The 13,640-nt window shown below is 62.4% G+C and overlaps 1 protein-coding gene and 1 long non-coding RNA gene across 4 annotated transcripts in view; both read left to right on the forward strand.

Moving 5' to 3' along the window:
• Window positions 1–13,640, forward strand: part of INPP5A (inositol polyphosphate-5-phosphatase A) — a 157,672-nt gene that overhangs the window by 132,631 nt on the left and 11,401 nt on the right. For all 3 annotated transcript variants that reach the window (XM_029932810.1, XM_029932811.1, XM_029932812.1), the window contains exons 10-11: window positions 7,829–7,924; window positions 8,007–8,081. In XM_029932810.1, the coding sequence (XP_029788670.1) occupies window positions 7,829–7,924; window positions 8,007–8,081 (171 nt within the window). The remainder of the gene's footprint in view (window positions 1–7,828; window positions 7,925–8,006; window positions 8,082–13,640) is intronic.
• LOC115286027 lies at window positions 4,213–6,138 on the forward strand. Its single transcript, XR_003905827.1, has 2 exons — window positions 4,213–5,593; window positions 5,842–6,138. It is a non-coding gene; the product is annotated as an uncharacterized LOC115286027 (long non-coding RNA).

The following is a 13,640-nucleotide window of genomic DNA, read 5'->3' on the forward strand; positions in this document are numbered from 1 at the left end:
GTCCCCAGCCCCCAGCCCCCGGCCCCAGCCTCTAGCCCCTGGCCCCTGGTCCCCGGCCCCAGTCCCTGGCCCCCGGCCCTTGTGAAGCACCTAGGAAAACCTCGAGGAGAATGAAGCCTTCACAGACCTCTAGCAACCTCTGCGATGGTGCAGATTTAAATGTGCAGACAGCGTTGTTCTCTGTGTCGCTAGCGAACGCTGGTGGTCCCGAGGGTTTCTGTCCTGACTCGGGAGCCGGTACAGACGGGGCTGTGTGGACGGGGCCGGGCACCTCTGTGCCTGCGGACTCCAGAAGGTGCAGCCGCCGGGCGGGGGGCTCCTGCCGGCGTTGTAGCTGCTGCGCTCAGCTGGCTTGTGCGGCCAAGAGGCCTAGTTTGAAACAGCAGATTTACTCCCCTGAGTCATGAGATTTAACTGTCGTTTTAAAAAAAGAGAGACCTATCTGGTCTGTTTTGATGTAGGTCCTGTGACAAACAGGCCTAAGCGTAAAACAAACTGCGTGATGCCGTAATCGTGGCGGTTCTGGCTGCGCAGTTGGCAGTTTTCTGCGGAGAGCTCGGCCTTACAAACGTTAGCCGGTACTTCCAACGGGCACGTGCGTCACAGTCAGCGCTGGTGGCCTCACCCTCACCTGTCCCCTATTGTGAGGACTTGATTTTCTGCCTTGTGGGCGGCTTTGAGCTCAGCGCTGTGTGAGGCATTTGTCTGTCCCTGGGCTGGTGGGCAGGCTCTGTGTCCGTGTGGCCTGAGCTGGCACTAGGGAGAAGCCCCCAGGCTGGGGTCCTGCCCCTGCCTTGTCCCGGCGTGTCCCCACGAGACCAGACCAGGAGCATGGCCGTCTCCCCAGCCGGAGCTCTGCGCCTGGCACACACCTGCTGGAGACACCTGGCTTCCTTCCAGAGCACTGGCTGAGGGGCCCGTGTGGGCTCAGAACTGCCATGGGCTTGCCCAGCGCCGCTCCCTTAGCGCCCGCCCTTGTGGCCAGGCTAGTAGGGCGTCCGCGGGCGCCGTCCAGGGAGGAGATGAAAGGGTCTTTATGGCGTGTTGTTGTTCTGGAGGAACAGTGCACAGTCTGAAACACAGAGGGGGAAGGCGCCGTGGCAGCTGACCTAAGCCTTGTAACAGCGCCTCCCCACGACCTGCCACCGGCCCCCCAGACCCCCGCTGCAGGGCCTCAGCACGCCAGGGCCCCCATGGCCTGTCGCCGGCCCCCAGATCCCCCTTTGCTTCCCAGAAGCTGTGCCTGTGTGTTCACGGGCAGGTGTGCAGTGTGCGTGCCCTGGGCGTGCGCCTGAATGTGCCTCACTGGCTCCCACGTGCATTGAACACAGGCACGTGCATTCGCACACACATAGGTCACCCCTGTACACATGTGTGCGCCTGTGTGTGACAGGAGGAAGCCAGGACTCAGGCCACTACTCTCCCACCAGTGACACATGCTGTCACCAATCCTGGTCGTGCACTGGTGTGTCCTTGCCTCTTGCCTCTGCTGGGGCTCTGCCTGGGGTGGGGCTTCACCTGCAGGGGCCCCGTGCTCCCCTGGCCACAGCGGCTGCAGGGCAGCTCCTCCGTGCCATGGGACCCCACCCCCAGCAGGGACGGTCAGGGAGCATTGGGTGCAATGCTGTTTTCTGAGCACTTTCCCTTAGATGCCCAGGATACCAGGGACCAAGGCTAGTTTTAAAGCTGCCAGTTTCCATTCCAGAACCTTCAGTGTCATGATTCAGTGGTGGCTCCCTGTTACAGCCCTTGAGTACCCTCAGGACTCAGAGTAGCATCTGCGGACGCCAGTCATCCAGAGCATTAATCACGGGGGGCCGACCACACTGATCTTGTGTATCTGGCGCTCAGATAAATGTCCAGGGCACGGGAGTGTCTGTCAGAACCTGAGGCCCTAATTCTCTGCCCTTGCTGGGCAGGGACCGTGTGGGATCCTGGGCTGGCTCGTCGGTGGGTTCAGGGCTCTCTGTACTCTGGACTCAGAGAGGTGTGTGCAGGCAGCCAGGGGCGGATTCGAGGCCACGGTGTTGCCGCCAGGAGCTGCGTGGGCCCTCATGGCTGGCATCTCTGGGAGGATCCTCCAAATCATAGGATAACGTTTATTCCCTGGAGGCAGCTGTTTCCTAGAGTCATTTGAAAACTTTATTTTTAAAAGGTGATGATTTTCCGTTAATGCATTTCAGGAAAACGTATGTAATATACTCAGGTGGTCTTTGTGAACTACCTTTCAGAAGTGTTTTTCTGTTCTCTGGTCACTGCTACGTGGGAGGTGACAACTGTACCGGCCCCTCGTTTTCAGCCATTGGCTGAGCAAGGGGAGCGATGGGGTGGTGACGGCTCCCTGATGTGCCTCTGGCAGTGGTGGCAGCGGAGTCTCCGTGACCCGGGGGCGGGGGCGAGAAGCCCCGAGATTCCAGCCACAGGGCACAGGAGCAGACTGCCCAAGGCCGGGGAGCAGCCCCGTGCCAGCGACCTGGGTGCAAGCTGTTGGCCTCAGCCTGGTTCCTGCTGGACACACAGCACAGAGCAGGCGCGCGTGGGCTGGGTGGGGATCGCACGCTCACGTGGGGATTGCACGCCGCCGCTCCCGGACACAAGTGCACAAGGGGGAAGGAGAGGCCGGGTCGGGTGCACGCTTGTGCAAACCGCGTAACTGTTGGGGCTCCAGCCCCACTGACACCCCATTCCAAATACGGGCAGACCCCCGGAGAGGATGCAAAATCGGCCGAATCGCCCGCCGGGCCCGGTTGGAGCCGCCGCTGGGAGCTCAGCATCCGGGGCCCCTGTTGGTCACCCAACCCCTGCCCCAGAGGGTGAGGGCGTCGGAGCGCGTGCCTGGGGTCCGCAGGTGGGACTGAGACCACTGTTTCTGGAAGGACGTTGCTGTGAGCACACGGAGCTCCGGACCCTGGGGAAGGCCGTGTGCAGGCACCTGCCCGTTTCTGAGCTCATTCAGGCCCCGGCCACACACCCCTTTCTGGGCTCATGACAGGGCCCCAGCTTCCTGCGCGGCGCTCTGCTCTGCTCTGCTGTATGTGGGGTGCAGGCCGACCTCCTGGCCTCCGAAGGCATCTGCGGCCAATGCTGCACTTCACTCTGTGCCTCCTTTGCCGCTTTGCTGCCCTTTCACTGCAGCTGTTTGTCCGAGGGTCCTGGGGACCAAGGCCCGGCCCTGAGCAGCACTGGCCCGCCCGCGGAGGCCGGTGCTGCGCCCCCAGCCCTGGAGGTCGGCCGGCTCCGGTCCTCCAGGCGGGTCCAAGACGTGCCGAGGGCCATCGGCCAGAGGAAGCGCGCCCAGGGGCTCCCCGCTCCTGGCTCCTTGACCCTCCACTAAAGGCTGGAGATGTTGTTTTCAGTCCATTTCTTCTGCAAACTTCTGTTGGCTTGGCCGGAACCCGGCCTTGAGCGTCTGGGGCTGAAGTTAGACTAGAGCGTTCCTTTGTTTCTGATTTCACGCTCTCAGAGGGTCTGCATGTCCTGCGCGGAGCTGTCAACCGGTGAAAGCGGCGGCAGGGTCAGATTCCAGGGAAAGGCATGAACCACCCACCGGCTCACCGGGGCCAGGCCGCCAGTGCAGGGGGCGCGTCCTCGGGAGGCTCCGGGCACCAGGCACACGGCCAGGGCTCAGGGCTCCTCCCCCGACCCTCTGCCCCCCTGCCTCCTCCTCCCCCCACCCCCTTCCCCCCTCCGCCCCCCTCTACCCTCCTGCTTCCACCTCCCGCTCCCCCCTCCGCTCCCTCCCTCCTCTCTCCTCACACCTCCTCTCTCCTCTCTTCCCTGCTACTGATGTCTGAGGAGTGCCAGACGCACACTTTCCTTAACAATCACTTTCTTCGGAAGAGTTTATCCCCCTGTTGCTGGGAGGAGGCTTGTAGGTGACCACAGCTGGGTTGGCTCCCACCACAGGAGCCTTGCCCGGAGCACCAGGCAGGAGAGGTCAGGGGAGGGTGCCGGCAGGTCCAGGGTGCCCCCACTAAGCCCGTTCTGTGGTGCAGGGCCCTCCCAGGTCACAGTGCCTCCTCCAGAGGGCCTGGGTGTGAAGACAGAGAGAAGTCTACATCCCATGGCCACAGCCTTCTTCCTTCAGAAATTGCTGGAATGTTTCCCACATGCCGCCTGCACCGTGTCTGTGTGGGGCGCAAGCTGGCTTCGTGGCCACATCCATTCAGTTCAGCTCACGGGGTCTCGCCCTGCACAGAGGGAAGGAGCGCAGGGCCCTTCAGGGATCCTGCCCGGGCACCGCCGTCCGCACCCTGCACACTAAACACCAGCAGACATCTGGCCTGGCTGGTTTTCATGCCGACTGAAGCCAGGATTAAACCTTGCCCCCACCGCTTTGTAGACCCCTAGACAATGGCCTTGCTCCCCGCTCCAGACATTGAGCGTCTGGCCTGCAAGAGATACAGGCTTGTGTCGGGAGCCCCTTCCCCCTGGTGCAGATGTGGGACGGGCCTTGCCGGGCCAGTGGCCAGGTCAGGAGGCCACGGTGATGAACTTGGGTGGCATCCCTGCCACTCCCAGAGGTGCCTCCAGGGCCTTTCGATCCTGGTGCCCTGGCTCTGCCTGCCCAGCACAGGGGAGAGGGCCTCCTCGGGATGCTTCCAGAAGGTCAGGCAGGCCGTCTGCTGAGCCGGGGCTTGTGGCCTGCGGCGGCCCAGCCCTCACCGCCGGGTGCGCTCAGTTACAGGAAGGGAGTTCATGGCTCCACCAACAGGTGAATTTGCACCAAAACACGGAAACGGCGCTGACCAACTGCCAGGGCTCGGGACATGCAGGCAGCGGGAGAGGGATTTTCAGGCGTGAGGACCCAGGTCCCGAGTGGCCTGTGCCAGGACCTTGGGTGGTAGCTGACCGTGCACAGCAGTGTCTGTGTGCGGGCCTGGCCAGGGACAGGGCCTGTGAGCCCGAGGGAGACTGAGTCCCCTGCCTGCTTCTGCGGGGGAGCGTGAGACTGAACTCGTGGCCTGTCCACGCAGGCCTCGCCAGCGGAGGCGGGACTAAGGATTCGTGTCCAGCAGACGTTTTTAAATTCCAAACACACGTCCACCATGTCCGTGGCTTCCTGGGTGTTATGTGGAAACGGCACAATGGACGTGCACCATGGCTGTCCTGCCCCTGAGCAGGGAAGGACCCATGGGCCTGGGGCCATGCCCCTGGGGCACAAGTGCGCTGCACTGCCGGCCCCAGCCCCTCGCGGCCACCTGCGGGGAGCCTGAGCGCCCTGACGCCTCTGGAGAGGACAGGAGGCACAGGGTCGCCTACGGCCCCGACACTGAGCAGTGTGGACTGAGGACTTCACAGACTCAGGCCGTCTTACCCAACTCCTGTTCCCCGTGGAGTTTTTTAAATTTACGTTTATACTTTTTTGTTCTATGTGCTTCTTACCATCACAGACTGAAACGTACCACGTGGAACCTTGGGACATCTTTCCGACAGGCGTACCCCGTCCTGAGCTGCCCCCAGATCGGGCTTTGTTCAGTAAGGCCCAGGAGGAGACTCTCACTTGGGACTTGGCTGAGCCGCCCGGTCCAGGACCGGCTGGTATTCTTGAGCAGCCGGGAGCCCCTCCGGAGCTCTGCCCTGCAGGCGCCAGGTGCTGGTCTCGCTGGGGCTTGCCGTGGGGTCCGAGTTCCGCCCGCTCGCCGTCCTCACTGCCATGGGCCGCAGGGCCCTTCTGTCTGCGGCAGAGGTGGGGCTGGGCCCTGCGAGAGCCCATCAGGGTCCGCACACACTGCCTTGGATGTTTTGGACTGGGGGGGAGGCTGGTGGCGGGTGAGCGGAACGCTGGGGACCGACATGGCTCCTGGGATGGGTAAGGGACACGTGCGCCTCTGACCACAGGCGGCTTTGGCCCAGTCAGGAGGCCGTGAGCAACAGAATTCACCGAAAACCCTGGAAGCGGCCCTCTGGGCTGACACTGGGCGCCCTGTCCGGGCAGCCTGCTTCAGAAGTTACCCAGACGGAGAAGAAACACAGGCATTTCCTTACCCACAGACAGTGGGCGGCCTTGGTGGCAGCGGCCCGGTGAGGTTCCGAGACGAAAATCAGGCGCTCGAGTGCCAAGGGGACAGCGTCCCGTCTGGAGCCCCTTCGTGTGGCTGCTGATAATGAAATAAATCTTGGGTGGCTCTGTAAAAATAGCATTTGGGGTGTTTTTTTTCTCCTTTCAAAAGAAAAATCCCTTCTGCGAGGCGGCGAGCGGAAAGGCCCGGCCGGCACCTTTCTGCATGACTGGGCATGACTGCGGATTGAAGCCGGCCAGGGCCCAGGCCTCCGTGGCCTGGTCGCTTCTTTAGAAGCCGTGAATGCGGTGGCTCCCGGGAGGGAGCGAGAAAGGCCGGGGAGCAGGAGGCACGGGGCGGCCCGCTCCGAGCCCGGGCGGATCAGATGTTGATCCTCCGGGAGCCCGCCGGAATGGCTAGATAAAGCAATTTCTTTAAAAAGTTTCTAGCAGGTGCCTTTGGGAATCCGTCCTGGGGTGGCCACAATGGCCTTCTGCCCGGCCGGCCCCTCCCCCATTCACGGAAGTGCTTAAGACCCTTAAGCACATTAGCATTTGGATGGAGGGACTCGGGGCGGGCAGGGTGGCCTCCCTCTGCTCCGGATTGTTCTGCCCTTGTTCTAATCCTCCCTGCTTGAAGGCGGCCAGACTGATTTGTGACACATGAGTCCAAAAGCCACGTTGGGGGCTTGACCTGCCTAACTGATCTGTGCTCTGAATGTCAATGGCCTGTCCTGAAGTACGCTCTGGGGACAGTGGCGGTGGCCGCCGCCTCCCCGGCCCCACGCTGGGCGGTGCACGTGCGCGTCCCCTGCGGACCCGGGAGGGGTCTGCCGAGGGGGCTGGGGGCTCATCCCGGGCGGGCCCCTGGGAGCCTCCGTTCAGCCGGCCTCTCTAGGCAGACACCGCTCTCCCCCGCGGGAGACAGTCCCAGCTTTGCAAGGGCCCTCGAGTGGAAGAGGATTTTAAAAAGTCAGAATTTGTTATTTTCCTGCAGGGTTCTGTTTTTAATGAGAGGCGTCTAGCCGTATTTCAGAGAGCAGCTCCCCTGAGCTGAGGTTTATAGACCGGCCGCGGTCCTGGCAGCCTCGGTGCTGCCTTCTGGGTGCTTTGTGCACATGGCCCCCGGTGACATGACCGCCCCTGAGGAAGGAGCGTCATGGGGCCGGCCCCCGGGCCTCTGTCCTCTCCCGTGAGGACCTGTCCTTTTTTAGCACACCCTGCACTTCTTTGGCTAAACCTTTTCCTATGCACCCGACTCCCGTGTCTTCCCAGAGCCCGGAGAGCATGCTCGCCGCCCTGGGCCGGGGTCCCAGCGTCGTCCTGTGCCCACCCACGCCTTTCCTGGTGAAGACTGGAGGCGTTTCCTCAGCTAGCCTGGATTCACTTTAGCCTGTGAACTGGGGTGTGGGTGTGGAGTGTCCAGCCGTGTGGCCCCGGGGGTGACCCAGGAAGCCGCCTGGCCTCTGTTCTCCAGGGTGCCTTCCAGGTCCTGTGCCCCTGCCCCCCGGAGCTGGGTCTCATTGCAGGGTGTCCCCAGCCTGCTGTGGGGACATCGTGAGGGGCAGAGATCTCCCTGCCCCCCCCCCCGCGCCAGCTTGGGGCAGGGGGACGGGGAATGCAGCACAGGCGGCAGAGGTGGGCAGGGTGTTTGGGGCGTGTGCCCGGTCACCTGGTCGTGCTCCTGCTCCTGTGTGGCGGGTCCGTGGTCCCTTTCCGTGGGTGTGTGAAGCCAGGCAGGGGCAGCCGTTAAGGACCCGGTTGAGGACAGGCCAGGAAGTGTGCTGCTTGCTTCCAGGGACTGAGCCCCTTCTGTGTCCTTCCCAGACTCTGTGCACCCAGGCCACCATGCAGACCGTACGGGCCGCCGACACCAACGAGGTCGTGAAGCTGATATTCCGCGAGTCGGACAATGACCGGAAGGTAAGCGAGCCCTCAGCCGTGGCCCCGGGCGGGCTGGGGGCGCCGGCTCCGATCCACCCCTGACGCCCACGTCCCCTTCCAGGTGATGCTTCAGTTGGAAAAGAAACTCTTCCATTACTTCAACCAGGAGGTTTTCCGTGACAACAACGGCACCGCGGTGAGAGCCCCCCGGGCCCCTGTCCCCGCCGAGGGCCGATGGACAGCACGGGAGGCCCGTCTGGGCGGTGCTCCCGGTGCTCGGGCGGCGGGCCCACCTCCCCGGGGGTCTCCGTGGCTGTGCGTGTGCACGTGGTGGGGGAGGGGAGCGGGTGTGTGCGAAACGCGCCTCTCAGACCCGTCGGCGGAGCCCTGGTCCTGTGGGGACCGAGCTCTGCTCCTAAACCACGGCCTGCCCTGCGGAGTGCAGAGAAGCGCGCCGGGCGGCCAGACTCGAGGGACACAATCCGCGCCTGTTTGTAATGTGCTGATTGGGCGTCACAGCTGGTGTGTGGTGTTTGCTAGTCTCCAAGGTGTAAATGTCCCCCCCTCCGCCCCCGGGGCCAGTTCCCGGCCCCCAGGGCCCCCAGGGTTCCGTGGAGCAGAGTTAGGTCTTAGGGTACCTGTATGCCCTCTGTCCTTTCTGCTCTCCCTCCCACGCCCCTGCTCCATAGAGGCTCTGTGCACAGCTACCCGCCCCCCCCCCCGCCTTGTTCAGCTCCCAGTCTTCCCACACCCTGCAGTCTGGCTCCCATGCCTCCGAGACCACTGGGACTGCGTCAGCGACATCTTTATGCCAAAGCCTGGGGGTGGCGCTTGGACTGTGGGCCCTGCCCCGCCATCCCTGTGCTCCCCCCTCTGCCTCTGGAAGCCCCAGCCATGCTGGGCGCCCTGCACCTGTGCCTCGCTTTCCCTCAGTGCAAAGAGGAGCTCTGGCCAGTTTACGTACTGGGTGGCAGGCACTGCCCCGCAGTGCAGCAGACTGCCAGCCCCGTGCCCCTTCTTCACGCCCTGTCCCTTTCCCTGTCTCCTCATCCATCCCCACCAGCCTGGTGCCACGGCGTCTCACTCGCCACAGGAGCCCCCTCCGTGCACGCCCAGCCCACAGCCCAGCCGGGGACCGGTCTCATGTGCAGAGTCGGGCCTCGGCTCCAAGTCGGTGGCCACAGGCCTGTCTCCAGGCCGGGCTCCCTGCTTGGCTCCGTGTGCACCCCTGCCTCACGCCCGCGCAGGGCTGCTCCTCCCAGCAGCCTACTCCAGTGGGCACACTGCCCTTCGGGCCTGGCCACCCCACATCTCCCCTCCTCGAGGAGCCTCAGACCCAGGCAAGGTTGACTCTCCTCTGCATCCCCCGCAGCGCCCCGCCCAGCATGCAGACGCTTACAGCCCAGGCTGGGCGGGAGGCACTGGGGTGAGGACCATGCCCTGCCTCTTGTCTGCGCCGGAGAGGGCCGCACCGCTGTGATGGCAGGGCCCGGCACAGGAGAGCCCAGGGGACTGCCTCGGTGAAGTGGCCACCCTGTTCCTGGCAGCTGTGTACTCCTTGAGCTGAGGGCCAGGCTGGGCTTAGGCTCTCAGGGCCCTTGCTACGGAGGCAGCCCCTCGAAGCAGGGGGCAGTGAGGCCACCAGGGCAGAGACAAAGCCGAGGTTCCGTGGGGGGAGAGCAGTGGACACATGGACACAGCGCTGGTGCTCGGGCAACCAGGGACCGGACGGTTCAGGAAGGAGCAGGAGACAGGTGACAAGGAGGTCCCGTGGGGTCTGAGCCAGGGTGGCACCGGGGGGCCTGGGAGAAGGCGTGTGTTCTGGCTACTGGGAGCCAGTGCACAGGGACCCATGGCCACTGGCTTTCTCTGTTAGTGTCTGGACAAAGCGTGCATAACTGCCATTAGAAATGGCAAGTGTTGTCACTGTTGGAGAGAATTTTTATTTCTGTTCATTAGCATATGAAATTTCGTAAGATGAGGAAGATCATTTTGAATATGCGGGGGAACGTTTGAATTTCATTCGAAGACTAAAAAACGCAGCATCGAGTTAGACTAGGTTTCCGCGCGGTTATTTTGGAAACGCCCACGTGCCCCTTCACTGCGTCTGCCAGGAACCTCCCGTGGAGAGAGGCGCGCGGCCCCGGGCCTCCACGGGGTGTCGGCCTGGCTCCTCTCCGTCACCTCCCACCTGCTGCTGCGGCCCCGGGGGAGCGCCGGCTGGGGTCACGCTCACGGCCGAGGCCCTGGCGGCGACCCAGCACACCGAGGAGCCGCCTCCGCGTCAGCCACTCGCGGGAAGAGGGGTCGTCAGGACCAGCCACGAGGGACAAGATAAACGGTGTGAGGGGCCGTGTCACCTCCGCGACAAGGCACGCAGCCCCACGGCCACGGGGACAAACTGCCCGTCTGCAGGATGGATGTGCCTGCGCCGGACGCGGCCCCAAAATCCATCGCGCCCTTCATCAAGCACCCGGCTTGTACCCGCCTGACAGAAATTTAATTCAAGCTGGCTTCTGGAAATAATTATTGTATTTTAAGAGTAGTAATCATTGGCCAGGACATGATTGAATGTGTCCATGCCTATTGACTTTTTCTATGATTTATAGCTTTGTTTAGTCGATATTCCCATCGAAATTGTATAATTAATTATAAGTGTGGCTGTCAGGGCTGCAGGATGGAGTGCCCTGGTGAGGATTTGGAGAGATTAAATTTTCCGTGGCTGTCCCAGGGCAGGGCTTGGGAATTTTCACCGCGCTCGGCCTGTTGGATAGAGATGTTTTCTGTGTGTTTAGCAACTGCTCTAGCTCAAGGCACATTGATTTTCTGGGCTCTTTTTTCTTTATCAGCGCGGCGTCTCCGCGGTAACAGTGAAATCTGTGCAGCTGGGCAGGTCCTGACAGATACGCGCGGTCCGCCAGGCCCTTTAACATTGTCTGCACACACCCTAAGCTGTTTTCCACTCCGTAATCAAGAAGAATGTTTAAGATACATGTGAAATTGGTTATCATGTTAGTGAAAAATCTCAAAGAGGTACAAATTATCATCTCAACAGAAACGCAACATAATTTCTAATCAGGAACCTCTCACAGCTGGAGTTTGCCCTGGGGCTGTCAGGGAGCCCTGGACGCGGTCCCCTTGCAGGCCCCATGAGGGAGCGTCCCAGCAACCTGGCGGCTGGCCAGGGACCCGATGCGCCAGATTAGGGGTTGTGGCCACGCGGGGCAGCGATCGGGCCGCCCGGGCCTGCAGCTGTGTGCGTGGATGTGGGGCTCGCCGGTGCCCCCTCCAGCCCTGGGATCGGACGGCCCAGGGGCACCCCGGTCTGTCGGGGGTCGACCTCGGCCTTTGCCAGAGTTTCTGGCACAGAGCCTGACACACACAGCAGAGGCTTCCTAAGGACTTGTTGACCTGGAGTGAGGGCGCGCAAGCATTCCAGAACATTCCAGAACATCCCCACATGGACAGGCAGGCAGGTTAGCAAACAAATGGGTGCATTACAGGCGGTGCTCCCCAAGGAGCCTCAGCACAGGGGCCAGTGTGAACCTGGGCTGGAGTGCGGGCACACAGCAGGAAGCACAGGCAGCAGGACCCCTGGAGGGGTCCTCCCCGGCTGGGCTCTGTTACTGGGTTCGCCGCTGGGAGAGTCACTCTCATTCCAAAGCAGGTGTTTACTTGCTTTAACTTTACTTCGCACCCTTAGCAAGTGGAAGCGTGGCAGCCCGAGGGCCCCTCCCCGTCCGGGGCTGGCGGGCAGAGCCACGCCCACACCTCACGCCGGAGCTTTCCCGCCGCTCCTCACCCGCTGCAGGGTTGTCTTGTTGCAGCCTGTGTGCACACATCTCTGCATGTGTGCGCACACGTCTATTCACGTGTGTGTATGTGCATGTGCCTGTGCGTGCACATGTGCACACGTGTGCGTGCATGTCTGTGTGCACGCATGTGCATCTGTGCTCGTGTGTCTGTGCACGTTTTCACGCGAGTATCTGCACGCATGTGTGCCTGTGCATGTTGGTGCAGTTCCCCGCAGACCCCTCACGGGGGCGTCTGTGGATGCCGCCCACATGGACGCCCCCCAGGCAGGTTCTGGCCACCGAGGGAGGCAGGGCCCAGCAAGGCTTCCAGGGGCCCTTTCTGGGGCTGCACAACCCAGAGGAATGCCCAGCGGGTGACAGATGAAAGCCGCTCACACGTGTGTGCTCATGTGCACCCACATGTCCACCCAGGCACCCACACACAGCTGTGCAGTCACGCTCCCCTTCAGCCCCTCTCGGTGTCCCCAGGGCTGGTCACGGCCCCGGGAACCCCCCGGTTCACAGTCTCCTGGCGTAGTCAGCTGTTTGTGACCAGCACAGAACAAGTGCCTGTGCGTGTGCGTGAGTGAATGCCTTGCTGGCAGGGGATGGCAGCTTTGACCTCAAGGTGCAGCGCAGGGTCTGGTGGCCGGTGGGCAGCAGTCTCTACTTTAGGGCGTGGTTTTGTGGGTGGCGGTGGGTGGCATCTCGCTGTGAAGGGGGAGAGAAATCCGGGCACAAGCAGTTTCTCATTTCCCGAGGGAACTTTCAAAACCGCTTTCAGACTTTTGTAAGACAAATTCCTGGGGCTACTAACTGGGTGCTGCTTGGAGCCTGTTCCGGGTCCAGAACCGACACAGATGACGCCGTGGGGCTCGGAGGGTGAGGGTGCTGGGACGGAGGAGGATCCGGTGCAAGTGCGTCCAGAAGCGGTCCGACACGGGGCACGGGAGACCCCATGGCTGTCACCTAGAGGGAGGGAGTCCCCGCCATGACCGTGGCTCTGGAGGACACGCTGCGGCCGCTCGGAGCGCCAGGCCATCAGGCGCGGTCCCTGCCTGCGTCCAGCCGCTGGGGTTGGGCCTGGGAGACACTGGGTCACCCCGAGAGTGAGCTACACCTCCCAGCCCACGAGAGCACGCTCTGAGGACGCGTGTCTGAGCGCCTGGCCCCTCGCGGCAGTTCCTCTGTGCGCACGGGTGTCTGATGGAGGGCAGGCGCCGTGTTTCCTGCCCCCCCCCCGATGAAGGACCACAGAAGGCGAGACACAGGATGGGTGGGGCGCACGCCTGAGAACACCGGTCGTTTCAGTAACTGATAGAAATTATAAAAGAAGAGCATTTAATATGATTGAAAACTTGAAAGAATCAGGAACAAACACTGCACCCTGAAAGAAGCAGGCAGATTAAAAAACACACAGAGAACTCATAGAGGTGTTTCTGGTGAGGTTCCATGGTGAATTCGCGGCAGGACAACCCGAGGGCCCAGAGGCGCAGCGCCTGTGACCAGGGCAGTAGAGGTGGGGGCGGGGACAGAGTGCAGCACAAGGCCGGGGGAGGCCACACTTGGCGAGTGGATGTTGGACCCACGGGAGACAAGCGAGTCATCAGGAGAAAGTCGTGTCCGTGAGAAACCGCGGGACCCCAGTGGGGAAGAGAAGGGGAGACAGAGCTACTGAGGAGCGTGTCGGGTCACCCGCAAGAGGGACGCTAGCACCAGGCGGCAGCACTGGGACCCAGAGGAGCAGTGAGGACAGGCGGCCAGAGAAGCCCAGGGACGCACCGGGCCACGTGAGGAAGGAGCAAGATCGTCAGTGTGCACGGCACGAGCAGTTCTTTGTGGACACGTGCGTGTGCTGGGATCACAGGACTCGGCGGTGCAGGGTCCACGGGATGGGGCCATGCAGGGTCCACGGGACGCAGCCGTGCAGGGTCCACGGGGTGCAGAGGTGCAGGGTCCAC

Source organism: Suricata suricatta, chromosome 2 (assembly GCF_006229205.1).
Source record: "Suricata suricatta isolate VVHF042 chromosome 2, meerkat_22Aug2017_6uvM2_HiC, whole genome shotgun sequence".
Lineage (NCBI taxonomy): Eukaryota > Metazoa > Chordata > Mammalia > Carnivora > Herpestidae > Suricata > Suricata suricatta.